This window comes from Poromitra crassiceps (assembly GCF_964638095.1).
Source record: "Poromitra crassiceps genome assembly, chromosome: 5".
Classification (NCBI taxonomy): domain Eukaryota; kingdom Metazoa; phylum Chordata; class Actinopteri; order Beryciformes; family Melamphaidae; genus Poromitra; species Poromitra crassiceps.
This window is the reverse complement of record NC_139642.1, coordinates 38,857,644-38,876,398: the sequence shown is the minus strand read 5'-3', so window position 1 is coordinate 38,876,398 and position 18,755 is coordinate 38,857,644. Positions and strand designations below refer to the sequence as shown.

At 40.7% G+C, this 18,755-nt stretch overlaps 1 protein-coding gene across 1 annotated transcript in view; it reads left to right on the top strand.

Annotated features, from left to right (window-relative positions):
- Window positions 1-18,755, top strand: part of ryr1b (ryanodine receptor 1b (skeletal)) — a 129,163-nt gene that overhangs the window by 96,975 nt on the left and 13,433 nt on the right. The window contains exons 84-92 of the mRNA XM_083636928.1: window positions 586-659; window positions 1,234-1,251; window positions 8,638-8,718; window positions 9,518-9,606; window positions 11,466-11,594; window positions 12,202-12,306; window positions 16,448-16,477; window positions 18,408-18,437; window positions 18,664-18,745. Of these exons, the coding sequence (XP_083493054.1) occupies window positions 586-659; window positions 1,234-1,251; window positions 8,638-8,718; window positions 9,518-9,606; window positions 11,466-11,594; window positions 12,202-12,306; window positions 16,448-16,477; window positions 18,408-18,437; window positions 18,664-18,745 (638 nt within the window). The remainder of the gene's footprint in view (window positions 1-585; window positions 660-1,233; window positions 1,252-8,637; window positions 8,719-9,517; window positions 9,607-11,465; window positions 11,595-12,201; window positions 12,307-16,447; window positions 16,478-18,407; window positions 18,438-18,663; window positions 18,746-18,755) is intronic.

The following is an 18,755-nucleotide window of genomic DNA, read 5'->3' as shown; positions in this document are numbered from 1 at the left end:
AGTCCGATGACGTCTCATATGCAGCTATCTGTTTATAGTGATTAGCCGAAAAGTCGTCTAGACCTGAAACACCTACAACAAGTATCGATCGATCGATCAACTCTAAAACACCTACAACAAGTATCGATCGATCTATCAACTCTAAAACACCTACAACAAGTATCGATCGATCGATCAACTCTAAAACACCTACAACAAGTATCGATCGATCGATCAACTCTAAAACACCTACAACAAGTATCGATCGATCTATCAACTCTAAAACACCTACAACAAGTATCGATCGATCGATCAACTCTAAAACACCTACAACAAGTATCGATCGATCTATCAACTCTAAAACACCTACAACAAGTATCGATCGATCGATCAACTCGGTCCATTCTCACGTCAATCGTACTGTAAACAATGACCGCAGCGTAGGGAATTGGAAGTCTTGGCACGGATGTGCGCTGGGCTCTACACCGAAACCCCAAAGTATTGCCCGTCTGTTCTAGAGTCTATTAGTCAGCTGACTAATAGATTCTGGGTCCTCAGATTGTTAATATATTTTTTAATATTAAACTGACTATTTGATGTTTACAGCGTTTTGGACCTGAATGCATTTGAGAGACAGAACAAGGCCGAGGGGCTTGGGATGGTTTCAGAGGAGGGCACTAGTGAGTACCCTCTATACCCCCATTGTCACACACACACTCCAACCTGGACCACTTCATTTACACACACACACACACACACACACACACACACACACACACACACACACACACACACACACACACACAGACACACAGACACACACACACACATCTTTGTCCTTTTCAGTGTTACAAAGTATCCTATCAGTAAACGTTGTAGTACTTTGTTTTGCATTGGTTTATGACTGAGTCATTTTGTAGTTGAAATGTCTAGTTCAGTGTTTGTTCTGAAATAACCTGTTTTTGTATGTATGTGAGTGTGCCGTGTTATGGATGCCTGCATATAGGTGTGTGTATATCTGTGAGTGTGTAGTGTACAAACAGGATGACAGTGTGTTAGATGAGTCATAGCATTGTGACTGTTGATGTATGAAACAGTTTATGATCCACTGACAAGCTGGGGATGACGGGACTCACTGCGTCTCTCTTTGTCTCTTTCTCCCCCCACGCCACATTCACTATGCTCATTTCCCTCCCTTTACCCATCATGCCCCTGTCCTCCCACCCACCATTTTGCTGCTCTCACGGTTCTCAGATATGAAGCTAGAACGTGGTAAATAAAACCTGGCTCTCATATATTCTCTCTTACTCGCCTTTCTGTCCTCTCTTCCTCTTGTAGCTCCTATTCAACTGACTAGTCTTTTCCTGGCTGTGTAGTTAATATGCATTTCATTTCGCACTCAAGGACTCAGTAAAATCAAGCTTTACAATCACTTGCACCCCATTTACACCTGGTTTTTAAATGTGACCTGTATCCGGATAAGTTATCTGGATGTTATCTGGATATGGAAAAATGCATGTTAATGCAAGGTGTAAACGCATCGTGATCAGGATGCGATCAGATCTTCCTGACCACATCTGGAGGTAGTCAGAGTAGTTCAGAACTCTTTCACCCCATTTACACCTGTTTACACCTGACCATTATCCAGATAACTTGCGGATACAGGTCGCATTTAAAAACAAGGTGTAAATGGGGTGTAGGTAAAATTTTGAAGGTAAATTTGTAGTTGTAGGTGTTGTCGTGGTTGTAGGCCTACTCATCTCTGTCCTTTAGCTTTTCAATTGATTGTAAAGTGGCATTTTTCTCCTTGAGTGTTTTACCACAGATCTACTGTAACTCCAAAACTCTCAGTTTGGTTGATGAAAGGGATGGAAGGGCAGTAAGCTTGTTCTTCCTCTCCCGATCAGCTCTCTCAAGTAGATCACTGTAACTGTACTGACCCTGTGTCACTGTAATGACACTGTGTCACTGTAACTGTACTGACCCTGTGTCCTAGAATCTGAAATGAATGCAGTAGGGACTCTCCAAACTCGGTCTGTTGCAGAAACAAATCATTCGACATGATTTGATCCAACACCCTTACATGGTAATAAGCCACACCTAAGGCCCAGGGATGGCACACACACCACATGGCTCCCAGACCATCTGTGTAACACCACCACATATAAATCCCCACATTGCCTCAAATCTCCCATAATCTCTCCTCATTCTGTCCCCTTTTACCAGTACAGTGCCAAAAGATGTTCTCTGGAAAATCAGCTCATCAACATTGGTTATTACAATGGCCTCATTCCATCATTAACCTTTGGAAACTGAAAATAATTGTTTGCACTGAAACTCTTCCTAATACACAATGTACTTAAATGTCTTGAAACAACAGTTTAGTGCAAATTGTACAAACATAATGCACTAAAATAGGCGCTTACATAAAAATGGATAAATGCTCTACATTTGCTAACATTGCATTTTTTTATGTTGTGCCTCAGAGAGTCAAGGTGAGAGTTTATAATATAATGTATGAGGTGATATTTACCAGCAGAAAATGAATTGGAAATCAAGTTTTTCCACACTTAACCTAGTATGCTATTCTTGTCAACACTAGTCAACCATGTGGCTACTAGCCACATGGTTAACTACAATTAATCATGGCTACAACACTTGTACACACATTGTAACACATTTGTAAGCACACTTACACAAAAAACACACTTTCATTGTGACTTTACACCTCTGCAAATACCGTAAAACTTCAATTAATAGCCCGGGTGTTTATTTACAAAATATGTAGCCAGACCCCATGTCTACACCCTATGGGACCTGCGGCAATTTGTGACCTGCATTAAAAAGAAAATGCACAAAATTCTTGCTCAGCAAAGATTGGAAATAGTATCCAATTGTTTTTTTAAACCAGTATGAATAGTACTTGGATAAAAAATACAGTATAGAGATCTGGTTTGACCGTGCCACCTGCTATTAGGTGTGTTTTTCTCAGTACAGTAATTGTCACATGCTGCCTGGAGCTGCGCGCATTGATGAGAAGGGGGAATCGCTGGCAGAAAAAACCCCTGATACAATTCTCAGACGAATTATTGAACTAAACCTGTTGGATTTAGTGTAAAAACATCAGCAGAAACGAATAGAAAAAGCTTAGAATGACAATTTGTTGCTCGTGAACGAATTTCCACTTTAAAGAGGGCATCACTCAGCCGCGCCGTAATTACGCACCTCTCGCATTCACTGTAGTTGAGCCGACCATGTCCAACCACACCGCAGTTTCATCCATGGCTTGTCCCTCGCCTGTATCTTCTTTGTCTCAATAATCCGCGTTGAAAGTGTGACAAAATTCACCAGCTTCTTGGTTAAGTGCCTGGCGTCTTTCTGGGCAACAGTTGTATGTCTTCAGAAAAGTTGTTGCGGTGAAGGAATCTGTCAAGCCAGCCGGCGCTAGCAGCAAAATCTTCCCTGTCCCTACTGTCACTCACCGAGGCGTAGATTTCTTTAGCCTTCATCCTGATCATTTTGTGGGAGACTGAGGTGACATGCCCGCATGCTATGGATCGCGGGTCGCAATATCGCTCAGCAAATGTGACGTCGCAAATGCAAGTACAAACCCTGACATCAAATTGAGACCCGCATTTATTCACAAAATATGTAGCCAGACCCCGCGTCTATATGGGACCTGCATCAATTTGGGACTCTGCTTTTAATTGAAGTTTTACAGTACATTAATACACCGTAAGTGCATTATGTATTAGGATCAAGTAGGCTACATAGTATCATTGTGTACTTACTCCTCCACAGGTTAATACAGGTTAACTAGAGGGCACTCGGTAGAGTCCATACTCTGCCACGCCCCCTTTTGGCCAGTGGCCCTGGAAAGTTACCGTAATCAGTTCTTCCTTAGCCAATGACCTAGCCTGGCTCCAGACCTCCGAAGCCACGCCCACTCCACAGTTGTGGATTTGGCTGTTTGGCAGAGGAAATGAGTTTAGGAGTTGACGATTCAGTCTGAATATCAGGCTACCCATGACATACTTTTTTACAAAGTTTAGTGCAAATCCAAACATAACTTTTTGAGTTGTCCTGTGGAGAAACAGACAGACAGACAAATGGGGGCAAATACATGACCTCCCAGCCGACTCTGTTGGCATGTAATAAATTGGAATAAGGCCACTGCAAAGTAATGTGTTATCAAAACCAATCAGGTTTATACATGTATGGTTTGTCAAACCTTTTGAATCACTGCTGTACAGTTATGAATACAAAGACAAAGCCACCTCTGCATCACAGAAACAGATGTGTCTGTGTTTAATCTACAATAATGGACTTTTATTTGACAGAGAGCATCTTGTGGTGGTATTTAAACCTCATAATCATTATATAGTTACTATATAGTGTTAAAGGTAATTTTAACAATGCATGTTAATTGTGAGGTGTTGTATATTATATTTCTGTTAAACATCTTGGCTACGTTTATAGGATTGAACTCATGCAAAACTGACCCTTAAACTTTTGTTTCGATAAGTCAATATCATAACATTATTGTGGCAATACTAAAGCACTCTACTAACTTTAGCTTTTAACTGCCGTTGGCAACAATCCAACACGTTGGATTGAAAGTTCTGTTGTTTCCATCTCATCATGTGACAACCATGGATCCTCTAAATCCATTAAAAGCAAGGTTTCCTCTTCCTCACTTTGCTACTACTGTATGCGATATTTTTTTCCGGATGATGGCGAAGGCTATGCGAAGGCATAACCCGCCTCTCTCTGCCTCTGATTGGCCTAGCGTCAAACTTCCATCCAAACACATTCGCTTGGCTATCCTGCATTACATCTCTTTCTACAGTCTGTGGTCAGACCGTCAGACTCAGTGGGTCAGACAGACAGCTTACGCTTGCTAGCCTGCATGAAAGACGGCGACGCCAGTGTGTTTATGTTTTTAATATAGTTATATCTATGGTTTATAACGCTGCCGCTACTCTTGGCAGTGCACGTATGTAGCCTATAGACAGAGAATTGATCAAGGGTGATATAAAACAGGGTCATTTACAGTGAACTAATTCAGCTCATTGTAACACAAGAATGACATGTATTTGAATTTAAATATTAATCAGAGGAAACAAGGTGATGAAATTTAGAATGACAAGAAAAAATACACATTCATTCACAACTCAGTTATACGGTTTGCAATTGTAACGTTTAATATAATAAAGTAAGATCTCACACATAACCTTTTGATTCTATATGCTGCCATCTACCATCTCATGCTTGTTGATTTAATGATTGTTTTGCACCTGCTGCTCACGTTATGAACAAATGCTTAGATGACCCTTATATCCTCAGCATAAACTAACTGATTGCATAGTCATTTTAATAAAGCATGAATGTTAGCTGTCCAGCAAACACACCACTAATAGCCTATCTAGTTATAGTAATAATGCTTGGAAGTAGCCTACTTCCCCCCCGCAGCATCGTGACATTGAATGAAAGTATATATTAGGCTCGTTTGAGATGACTTCTGGCTTGCCTGGGAAGCAGGCGAGAGCAGCCGAGTGCAGTCAGCCAATCAGAGGCAGAGAGGGGCGGGTCATACCTTTGCCTAGCCTTCGCCATCGTGGGAAAAAAAATATCGCCTACTGTATGAAGCCCCCAATCATGGACCCACACTGCGGCTGCTGAGAAAGATGTATAGACTAGTATTCTTCGTCACTACTTTTTGTAGCCATTCTACTGTAGCTTTTTCCTGACATATTGGTGGTATTTGTGATGAGCAAGTCACGATACTTTGTTTCATTCAGTTGGAAGTTGGAAATTCAGTTAGGTTGAAACTACAACCTTGCCTTCCAATAGAGCTGAACAGTCACATGACATCTCTTGCCCCAGAAGTCAGTTTCCTATTCATTTTCCTTAAAAAATCCTTATATAACGAGTTATAAGGATTTTTCCAAAATGTCTATGGAGAAAATGAATGGGAAACTCACTTCCGGGGAAAGAGATGTCACGTGACTGTTCAGATATACTGTAGTCCAGCTTGGAAAAACCATGGAGGAAACATGGACACCAGCAGGATTTCCTTTGCCCAACACAAAGATTGAGGACCTGATGAAAGTAATGATGTTTACATTTACAATATATTGCACGTTGCTGTCATGTCAGATACTGTACGTAACAGCATCTAGGTTGAGAAAACTTGCCGCTTCCTACTTGGAATGTGCCATTACATTTTCCTATCAGGAAGTCAGAATTTCCGACTTTTCGACATCTCTGGAAAGCAGCCTAAGTACCTGTGGTCAATTATGCCAATCAGAGGTAATAAAACAACACAATCAAGCCTGTATTCAACTTGATATTTGCCATGCAGGAAAAGCACAAAAGGGTAGATAGTTTGACTACTGTATGTTGAGCGTTCAAAAAATTACAATTGTGAAATATGTCATTATTGGATCTCAGATTGAAAACAACTGAAAATGCCGATCCCCTTTATTCACATAACTCAGCTACTACATTGATGTTTCTTTTGTCGGATTAGTTACTGTATCAAAATATCAAAGGCTGGCAAACTAACTAGACAACAACCAGGTAAATGTAAACCAGCTAGATGGATGGCTTTTTGACTACCGTAATCTTAATTGATTAACATACTATGATGGTTAAATTTGAGCATTTAATGTAGCAGTTAATTAACAGTGGCCAGTTTCTGCTGCAATGCTTATGGAGAGCTGACAAAATGTGTATTTCCTAATACAATTTGGCTCAAAGACGCCCCCTGCATCCTGGTTCCCCTGGTAACGCCTTGCAAACTGCTTGCTTGCTTTAAATGTGGCCAGAGTGATTATGTCTGTCCATCTTGTGTCCCTGTCCTCTCCTCTGTCCCTCCACCCACCTTTACCTCTCAACACCCACACTCATACTGGAGTTTGCGGAGTTCAGTAGATCTGTCTTGCATGACTGTGTGCCTTGTTTGAGACAGTAAAACATAACAAAACAAAAGCTCTGTCTCTGTATTTCTCTGTCTTCCTCTATATGTCTCTGTTTGCCATAAACAAGTGTGCCGTTACTGGTTCCTCATCCCAAATGTAGTTGTGTATGTTATTCCCTGTTTTCAGTCTGTTAATTTATCTGTGTTCATGTCAACGTGATACTATCCCTGTTTAACCTATTGTTAATTTCAGCTTTGTTAAATAGACTTTGTCTATAGAAAGCCACAGGTGGAGTCCACCACCCTTTCCCACTGTCAGACAAACCGACGGGCACCCAGAGGTCGTTGTGGTTTTTACTAACATATGCTAATGAGGGCAGGGAGTGGTATGAGGTGATGGTACTGACAATTAAAAAAAAAAATTGTGCTGCACAGATGTGTGTACGCACATACAGTACACATGGTAACAAACTTACACAGCATACGTAGTACAAACACTAACCATTTTACCTTGACATCAACACATACTGTATGTACTAGTTTATCTCTCTGTTCATTAAAGGAAAATACTAGTGCTGTTGAGTTTTTTTATCACCTTAATCATTTCTCTGATACGTAAGTATGCATTGTACTATATAGCATTGTGTGTACTGTAGATATATAATTTAAAGTTGCATTGCCTTCCAGCTGTCAGATATAATTGTTGGTTCGAAGCTCAACATGAAATTACTAGGGCTGGACCCGAATATTCGACTATTCAGATATTCATTCGTTGGGTAGGTTACTGTATTCGGGTTTTCAATTTTGGGATTCGGATGTTTTATCCCCCCCCCCCCCCCCCCCCCCCCCTTTCTTTCTAAGTGTACGCACTTGATAGAGTGGTGCTAGGAGATAGTAATATCTTTGCCCCCCAGCCAATTATGCCATCGTTTCTAAATAACTGTCTGTGTTCCCAGAAGAGGTTGAAATTGTCAATGTACAGTAGGAGACGCTGTGGGCAGCACAGACCATGAGAGCCAACCACCAGCTGAACCTAAGATGTGCAGAGACAGTAGCCTGCTGAAACGTTCACACTGTGGCCACATTACGGGATGGGGCTGGATACATTAACTACTTCTGGACAGACGGATTTGGCGCCGCAAATCTTTTTTCTTTTCTTTATTTTTGTGCCGCTCTAGGATATCCGAATATTCGCTGTTGATTAGCTACTACAGAATATTCTGAGCCCAAAAAATGGTATTCAGGCCAGCCCTAGAAATTACAACCTGAAGGTCTACTTTTCGTAAACAAGTTTCCGCGTTCCTTTTCAGCAATAAGTTCTCAATAAATGCCCCCAGTAGGAACAATATGATTTGTACTAGAATTGCTAGGTATTCATGTTTGTTTTGACATATTCTGAAAACTGCACGGGTTGGCACAAGGTAATGTAACTGAGAATCACATAACCTTTCATTAAATGGAAAGTATTTGAAATTATGACGGCTAAGTGTTTGAAAATGTAATGTAGAGTCGAGATGAAGGAACTTAGCCAAAACACACTGGTATTTTCCCTTAATACACCTAATCCCTCATTTCAAATTCTGTTTACCCCTCTGTATTCTAATACGAATAAAATCGAATTCACACACTCCTCACTACCTCTTAATACAAATAACATACAACACAATGCCAGACGCTGTTGAAACCTTCTTCCCCACACATTAACCTCCACTTCTGTGTCCCTCTGCTCTGCCCAGATGAGAAAGTGATGGCGGACGATGAATTTACTTGCGACCTCTTCCGCTTCCTGCAGCTTCTTTGTGAGGGCCACAACAATGGTGAGTCGTGAGTTGCTTAAGCCACAGCTCGTGTACATTCACACTATGAAGAAAAAACAAGTCTCATTCGCCACTATACAGGATCTGATCATTCACTACTATACAGGATCTGATGTGATGGTCTGTTGCTATTTAGGTTCATCACCTAGATCATTTATTTGATGTTATAAACTTGGAACGTAATCAGAGTTATCAAATGTGAAACATTTAATTGAACAAACTGTTTTTAAATAATGAGAGACTAGAAGGAAAGTACAATACACTTTAATGATGAAACAAACAACACTTAGATTTGGCGAATGAATCCATGGTATGATGACCCTCCTCTGAGACGTGAGGAGGGCATCAGAGATTTATAGGATAGAGAACCCCCATAGGGAGTTCTATTGGAGCCATGACATTGGTGGTGTTCAGGGGAGGGGGTGGGGCGAATCGACTGCTACACAGGATTTCAGCAGCTATGGGTGACACAAGGTGAGTTAGAACTTTGCAGGATATGAGAAGACTGATATGAAACTTAATTTAGGTGATTGGCCAGCAGCCGAAGAGAGGGAAAGCGTGGGAGACATTGATTGGACAGGGATAAAGGGGGCGTGCATATTTATGAATGGCTGATGTAACCTGAACAGGGCGTTGCTGCAGAGGAGAGAGAGATGAATGGAAAGTAACAATGGATTAGTGAATGGGATGGTTAATCACACTTTGACTAGAGAAGTAGTCTTCATTATTGAAAACAGTCTAAGACATTATTTCTTTGTTGGGAACTGTGAACACCTTTTTAATGCCTCCCTCCTCTCAGATTTCCAGAACTACCTGAGAACTCAGACAGGCAGCACCACTACCATCAATGTCATCATCTGTACTGTGGACTACCTGCTGCGGCTACAGGTGACTTATGCACTATCATAATTTTCTGTCTATATTGAATTGTGCAGGCCATGGCCATTTATACTCTGATTAAAGCCCTCTAGACGGAAAGATTGGCCTAATAAATTAAATTAAGAAAATTGCATATATCTAAGTGTGCAGAATATCTTTTTCATTTTATTGAATTGAATGAAATTTTATCAAATCAATTGAAATTATTTAATTGAATACTTCATTGAACCTGTAAGATTATTTTTTTTGAGCCACCAGCAAGCATGAAAAACACAATACCACAACACACACAAAAGCCAGTAAGGCTGCCCTTGACCAAAGATTTTCTTAAATGACTAATAGGCGTTACTTCAAGCGATTAATCGATTAGTTAAAGTCCCTGGAAACCAGAAATATTTCTTTATTATTTAGCATTTTGAGTTCATCACATCACAGGACCCTATGTTAATAAGCCACCAGCCAAATTTGAACGATGATGAACGTCGCAAAGTATATAAATTTAGGTTTGACAGTCGTGGCAAAACTCATCAGAATCAATTATTTTTTAGAGTGTATTTTCTCCCGCGGAATGTGTGGGCGTGTCCCGTCTGCAGCAGGTTTTCCAAGAGAGAGGGAGCGCGAGACAGAGGGGCGGAGGGAAACGGAGAAAGAGATCGAGTGACACAGCACTCGTGCTGTGGAGTGTCTGTTTGTGTGTGTGTGTGTGTGTGTGAGAGAGAGTAACCTCGCGTCACCAGCCTGTGTGTCTCTCTCTGTGCTCTCTCTCTCACTAGTCCCGAGAAAGAGAGAGAGAAAGAGAGAGAGAGAGAGAGAGAGAGAGAGAGAGAAGCATAGCGCTTGGCACGACGGGGACACCTCGCCATTCCGAAGTGTCGGCATTCCGATCATTGACTTCTATGCTTTCGGAGAGGCGGCCCTTTTTATCTCCAAAAAATGTTTCACCGAGAGGTTAGGTTCTGGGGGAGGTTAGGCTTAGGCGTGGGGGGTGGGAGAGGTTAGGTTTAGGGTTAGGGTCTGGGGGGAGGGTTCTTTCGCAATGGCGAGACAGATCTCAATTTTGTCGGAATGCCGGTATTTCGGAGTGCCGACATTTCGGAATGCCGAGGTGTCCCCTGGCACGACGGCACACAGAGTGGGAGGGAGACGGACAGCGAGGGAGCGCTGTCACTGGGGGCAAAGAACGGACAAAAGGAGGGTGGGTGCGGATTGCGCGCGTGTACAAAGGTTATATAGAGCTTATGACGTCATAAGCTCCTGCGTTTTAGCACCTCGCGCACTGCTGTCTTCAATGAGGAAGTACTTTGTAGAATCTTGTAGAAAAGTGTCGATTTTAAGGCTTTGGGTTGAAAGTAATGTATAATAATTTCGGAGGCACAAAATTACTAACATAAGACCCTAAATAACATAGTTAGAACGTTTTTGTGGATTTTGGTTTCCAGGGACTTTAATTATTCGTCATATTCTTCAAAAGTGGGTTATCCTTCATTCATTGCATTATATGCTATAGTTTTCTCTTGCAGTTTTCTAAGCAAAATGTTGTAGTCAGGTAAAGGCGATACTTGGATTCAGAAATCAAGGAAAGTGGGTCCTGAAGCCACAAAAGTTTGAGAACCATTATCCTAGAAGAATCAATGGGGCATCTACAGTAGTAAGCGGGATTACAGAAAACACTACAGTCCCTGAATGCACTTGATAGGAGGTCTGTCTTTTAGCACCTTCCTGTCATAATCTGAGTATGGTGCAACATGGAGCCAATTTATATCAGTTAGTCCTCTCCTTAGCCTCTGTCCTGTAATGTCATCCTCAATGCAGCAGTAACTTGCTGTCTATATGCAGTAGTTATTACGTTCTTCTTCCCCCGTCTGCAGGAGTCCATCAGTGACTTCTACTGGTACTACTCAGGGAAAGACATCATTGATGACCCCGGAAAGAGGAATTTCTCCAAAGCAATGACTGTGGCCAAACAGGTCTTCAACAGCTTGACTGAGTACATCCAGGTAAGGAGGCTGGGTTTTGGTAGATTAACGGTAGAATTGTGTAGGATTGGACCTTCTATTTGGGTAGGGGTTTCTCTCTCTCTCTCTCTCTCTCTCTGTAGAAGGCAGTACCTGTAGTTTTTTGGTCATTGCTTGCATTCCTCTACTGTTTTACATCACACTTCATTTAATCAAGCTTTATTTTCCATTGAACGTAATGGATGGAAGTGTTTTACTTTGTTGTGTCTTGTTGACCTTAATGGGTTTGTGATTGACAGATGGCAGCTCCTAATGTAACCACAGAAAAGCTTTTGGTAGAAAATATTTATTTTGACCAGGAAAGTGCAGAAATCGGACATCGGAAAAAGTATCTTGCCTCTTCTTGTTCACAGACTAGATTCCCAACTGTGCTCATTAATATGAACCTGTGAATGGAACTTCTTCAAAAAGTTTAGGGTGATGATATTTTGTGAGTGCGAGGCTGGGTGGTTTTTTGGGGAGCGAGAGTGTTGGTTGAGTGTGCAGAGTTTTTAGATACTGTGGCTGTTTTTCAGGTGTTTCTTAAAAGTGAGATGTTTTATTAAAGAACACCAAAAGGTAAAAGTCTCTCCCCCCCCCCCTTCCTCAGGGTCCCTGTACTGGTAACCAGCAGTCTCTGGCCCACAGCAGGTTGTGGGATGCTGTTGTCGGCTTCCTGCACGTCTTTGCTCACCTGATGATGAAGTTGGCTCAGGTAAGAAATTACCAAATAAATAGCTTTTTATTTTTTTTATTTTTTTTTACATATTTTGCACAGCACTGGGTAAATAATGTATATCACCAAGAAATACTGTAGTTTGCCTCTGTTTAACGATTTAATAATATCTCAGAGTTTGTTGCTGAATTAGACCTGGAAAAAAATACACCATGAACTAATGTTTTTTTTAAGGGTGTATCTGTCAATTAGTTTGTTTTTAATGATGGAATTACCATGTATCTAAATGCCCACTTTGAGTACACTAATTTTGTGAACTGTCTTTCTCGTGGTTCCTGCAGAGTAAAGTATGTATTTATTTGATTATTCTTTTATTTAATGAAGTCTTTACTTGTTTTTTTCCTCTACACTTTCCTGTGTGGTCTTTTCTTTGTCAGCTTGTTTCTGCCTCTTTACTGAGCCATAAATTATTGAAAGTGAGAGATAGAGAGAGAGAGTGAGAGACAGGCCCGGCTCCAGACCCAAATTACAGAGGGGGCATTTAATTAGCTTGGGGGGGGCACTCCAAGGGGGGGTGGACCTTGGGAAAGAATGCCCCCCCCCCCCAATATTTCATTTTTCATTCATAAGAACAAAAACAGGCTCAGACACAGGAAGAAGAAAAAAAAAGTTCATATATTATCAACATTCCAACACCAAAATGTGGTGCTGCTGTACCAGCCACATAAGGTGTTTATGTTATGTGCTTATACGAGGTGTTGCGCATGGTATACCACGCAAGTGGTCCATGAGAGAACAGCTGGGCAAGTTACTTGTCGCTTTTAACCATGCAAAGTAAACCAGGGACGGGTTCCATGATAGTTGAAAATTTCTTCAGTGAGTTGGTCCTCAGGAACCTAGCTGAGTCTCTCTCCATACAACTAACTGAGACCATGTCCATCAGCCAGAGCTGAAAGGAAGGTGGAGATGGGAATATCTCATTTTAAATTACTAGCTCACTCACTCAGCATTGCAGTCTGGGTTTGCTAAACCCTGACATCATCTGCTATTCATTTATGTGTTTACTTTTGCTACTAGGACATCCAAGCAAGTTCTGACAGGGAGCAATGCCATTGGAGCATTGGACAAATACATTTGCATATTTCTCCCAGCATGCTTTTTTTCTTACAAACTTTCGACAGGAAAGTAACCAAATTAAATAAGTGGTGGGTGGAAATAATCATTAGCTTATTCTTAGTTAAACATGCATTTTTGGAACATTCAATAAAGACAAATAAAAAATAGACTATGACTCGACACCCTAAGTGATACACACATGTTATGACAGTGGTATATATACCCATCACATCAATATCCATTTCAGTGTAGAATGGTTAGTTCCTTGCTCTGCTCTCCTCTAGATCGAGCAGAGGGCCCGCCCCCAACGCCGGGCCTGGTGAGAGAGATTACTCAGGATGCAGATTGGGCAAATTAGACAGAGCATTAAGCATTTAAATGTATTGTAATTATTACACAGTTAAAGGTGGTCACTTGAGGAGCTTCTTAGTACAGTTGGTAAAAGCATATACAGTGCTGTCTCTCTCTACTTATTGCATAAATAAAAGTGGCCATGATAATATCACACAGAGGCCATTTACACCTGGCGTTAACATGCGTTTTCTGCCATCAGATTGCAATCAGATTGTGCTTGACCACATTAGCCTGATTTCATTGGCTGATCAGATTGCAATCCTTCTTCAATGTGTCTTGGGGGCGTTTACACCTGGCATTTCAAGTGGTCAAGCACAATCTGATTGCAATCTGATGGCAGAAAACACACGCCAGGTGTAAATGCAGTGACGGCTGGTGGTGATATTGGGTGGAGGGGCTAAAAAATTATAACCATCAATAGCTCATGCTGCAGCAACAGCAGCATCCGAGATACCAAATTGCAGCAACAAACGACACTTGCCTGATGCAAAACCTTCTGTATCACTCACTCTCTCTCTCTCTCTCACACACACACACTCACACACACACACACTCTCTCTCTCACACACACACACACACACACACACACACACACACACACACACACACACACAATTTGACTATTTTGCTCTGTAGGCTACACAATAGCACATACCATTTTAACAAAAACAAGATACAGTATGCAAGAATGGTGTGATAGGCTACATGATAGAACAGACTACATTCAAAACCAACACATTCCCACAGATTTCAGTCGTCTTTATCAGACAACAATTGGGAGGAGAGAGAGAGAGAGAGCGAGAGCTGTCCACGTCTTTTCCCTTTGATGTCTTAACGAGCAACAGCTGTTGTCTGCTTCAAACCACGTAACACAAAACTTACGATTTTGTTGTGTCCCTTTGTGCCAATGTGCCTCCAGTCTCTACACTTGTAATTTCCCCCCGTCAAACATGAAGGAAAATGGATGAGGAAGTAAATACGGTAGTCCATGTGTGTGAATCTCATTGGAGCTGTCATTGGTTGTGAAGAGTCTTGTTGGCCCGCCTCCTCTCCCTTCTGTCTGGTGGGCTGCAGGAGTTTAGCCCAAATGAGCCGTAGACGGCGGCAGCTCAAGGGGGGCGTGCCAGACACCTGTCAATCACTTATAACGAAGGTGATTGAAGCCTGACACTAGTGTCTTGGGGCTGGACAAAGCTAGCCCAATTTGATGATTTTCTTGTGACTACAGATGGCGCTGTTGCTGCTCTATAGGTTACACCAACATAAACAACCAATTCTAAATTTGTTTGATATAATGTATGTAAAGAATAAATAATAATAATACTTTTCTCATTTTATTGGAAATGATAGGGAGGGCTTAGCCCCCCTAGCCCATTGATACCAGCTGTCCCTGTGTAAATGGCCTCAAAAAGCTCATTCATTTACAATACACATACACATGCTATTTTATTGACTAAATGTCCACGCTCTCTTACCATGCCAGTAAAAACAGGTAAGTTACTGGCTTAAATTATGTAAGTTCAGGTCAAGTTTAGCCCTGATCAAAAGGCATCACAACTCTTCCCAAAACACATTATGAAACAATGAATGAAAATGAAATTTAATGAAATTTAATGGAATTTAATTTCATTTAATAAAAAAAAAGATTGTATTATTGACAGATGATATTTACATTTGGTGATATTTACAGTAGGTGGGTTGCACATCAAGTCCGTATTTTTCGTCCAAAATTGTCACACGTTTTAAAATAAATATGACCTCGTGTTCTGTCACTCACGTTTCCACACTGACTCTGAAATGTTCGTCCGTCATTAAAGTTTTCAGAATAGGTTCGATTTTCTGCTGTTGACCCGTCTGTGTTTTCGGATGATGGATTAAAAATCACATAATACAGAGAGAGAAAATGCACTGTGTGTGCAAAGACCTTCAGTGTTGGAAAGTAAGCCATGAATTGTGTAGTTTCACTAAAAGGTGTGAATGCGACCTGCGTTAGTGTTGGTTTAGATGACAGAAACAATCTGATAAAAACCTGTTACTCCCTATTTCTCTTACTTCCCCACTTAACTGTTGTAATTTTTCACTTTCTCTCATTTTACACATCACTAATTCTGTATAATGAATCTACTTCACCTAATTGAAGAATCTGTTCATTCCGTACTGACTAGTTTTCAGTTTGACAGCGCTTTAGACAATAATGCGTGTCTGGTTTGTGTGAATAATATGTATGCAATCTGTCTTGTTTGACCTAACAGAGCTGCAGTGTGTCTGACTCAATCTAATCATGTGACAGTGTGATTGCTTCCCCGATGCTTTTGATAACAATGCATTTTTGTATTTCTATAACTTGAATTTCTCTCTGAGTTGAGAGTCATAGGCATAGAGCAAAAATAGTGTTTAAGGTTTTTGTACTTTTATTGTACAAAAACATTTGAATATTGGACTGTAAACATGTTATGTAGATGTATTTTCTTGTGTTTTAAATTGGGCAGTAAAGCTCACATGTTTCTGATTTCCACTATACAGAAAATAGCATAGATGTTGGCCTGATGAGGAGTCTAGCTGCTGCTGTCAAAGTTTCACAGAACTAAAAGCTCAAGACCAAATGTTTTTACATAAACTTTGAGAGATGTATGTAGGTCTAGACAAATACAAAAATGAAGTAAAAATGTTGATGGGTAACATTTTTATTCTCATGTGTAACCCTCGTTAGATGCAGTCCGATCCCGCACTACGAAATGGCGTAAGAATCTGTGTCTCTTCACTGATGCCATCTCATCCACAGGCCCCTCATGCTTCTTTAAATAACTCACGCTTCATCTCATTCTCCGCTGCCCAGCTTAATGCATCCTCTTTTATTCTATCTTTTTATTTATTCCCTCTGCAGCAATTAATGTTTTTGTTCCTTTGCATCTCCTGGAATACATCGTTTTTCTTTAAACAAGCCAATTATATTTGTCAGTGAAAAGACTCCATTCTGATCTCTGATTGCCTATTCAGAGAAGAGACATCAAGTTACTGAAATGTCTGAAGAATTAGTGCTAGGTAAGCTATGTTTTCAAAGTTTGTACCCCGTTCTTAAAGGGGAACACACTATAAACACCAAATGGCGAGTTTAAAGACATGTTTATGCCAAGCTTTATAGATTTGTTGTGGAAATAGAAATACATATCTCATGATTACTGTCATTTAGACCTTAGTTCCTTTAAATTCTGAGGAGGCCCCCATGTAAATGGATTGTATTTATAGTAGGGCATTCACAGACTAGTCGACTACTAAAACCACTAGTCGACACTGTGCTTAGTAGTCGACTAGTCGTTAAAAAAAATAAAATAATAATCTTTAAGAAAGAACATGAGGTATTTACACGACATACATGGACTATCATATCCCATATCCCCCAGAAAGAACATCAAAACACAACAAAACAAAACAAGAAAACTGCATAAGATACACAATAATCCAAGAACAAACAAGACTATTGGACAAACAACCAAACAAAAACAATGCATTCAAAGTAAATACATAGATCTTGCCCTGTTTGCAGCTAGGAAATGCATAGCTTTAAATTGGAAAGCATCCAATCCCCCAGCTGTAGTTCACTGGTGGAATGAACTCTCAAGCTACCATACGTTTACTACAAGAGCAAAGGCAGATTCTTAGACATCCCCAAAATATGGCAACCACATACAGAGTTTGACTTTAAGAACTTTTTACAACAGTGTCATTAGGCTTATCAGGATAGGAGCTGAATGCATTGTTTTTGTTTGGTTGTTTGTCCAATAGTCTTGTTTGTTCTTGGATTATTGTGTATCTTATTCAGTTTTCTTGTTTTGTTTTGTTGTGTTTTGATGTTCTTTGTGGGGGATATGGGATATGGGATATGATAGTCCATGCATGTCGTGTAAATACCTCATGTTCTTTCTTAAATATAAAGAAAAAAAAAAAAAAAAAAAACGACTAGTCGACTACCTTTAGGGACGACTAGTCAAATTCACTAGTCGTGAATGCCCTAATTTATAGTGCATTTTATATAGTCTATCGATTACCCAAAGCGCTTTTACATGAATACCTCACATTCACCCATTCACACTCACACACCGACAGTGATGGAGCAGTTAGGGCTTCAGTATCTTGCTCAAGGACACTTCGACACACTACCGGGAGGAGCCAGCCTCGAACCGGGAACCTTCCAATCCCCAGGCATTAGCTCCTGAGCTAATGCCGCCCCTTGATGTTTGCCTGTCCCATCCCACTTTTCCTTTAGATCTCCACCAGTTTGAAACCACCACAAACAGCCTAGAATGACGCATGTGTCTTGTTATCTGCTGGTGCAGGTCTTCAAACAGAATGACGTGTGACTCTTGTTATCTGCTGGTGCAGGTCTTCAGGAGTGCTACATTATGATCAGCCTCTGCAAACATGTTCATGTATTCCTTGCTCCCATGCTGCAGCCACCTTTTCAGGCAAAGGGGAAAGAAAGGCCGTGCTGTTTAACAGAGGCATTTCCCTCCTCTCTATCATTCCTGCCTTACTGTGTCTTTCCAGTGTCTGTCTGTCTGTCATCACATTCAGTGACTATTGTACTGTATTAAGGTATTTGTGATGAAATGTAAAAAAAGAAGATATGTATGTATATTATGTGTGTATTTTTTATTTAAAAATGCAAACAGGATCGTTTCTGGAGTAGAACACACTTTGAGGTAGTGTCTTTCACACTGTTTTATCTTTCACAATGTACTATATGTAGTTTTGTAATTAACTTTCACAGCAGAAACCTACCAGAAAGGAGCATATATACTCTCAAATTAAAACTGTGGTTTTTATTGTATCGTTATAATGAGAATGAGAGTCGTGTCTGACTGTTAAGAATAGTGTTTTCTCTACTGTACATGTGTTTTTCTTGTGTGTTTGGACTTTGTGTTCCAGGACTCCAGTCAAATTGGGCTGTTGAAGGAGCTCTTGGACCTGCAGAAAGACATGGTGGTGATGCTGCTGTCTCTGCTTGAGGGTAAGATTGA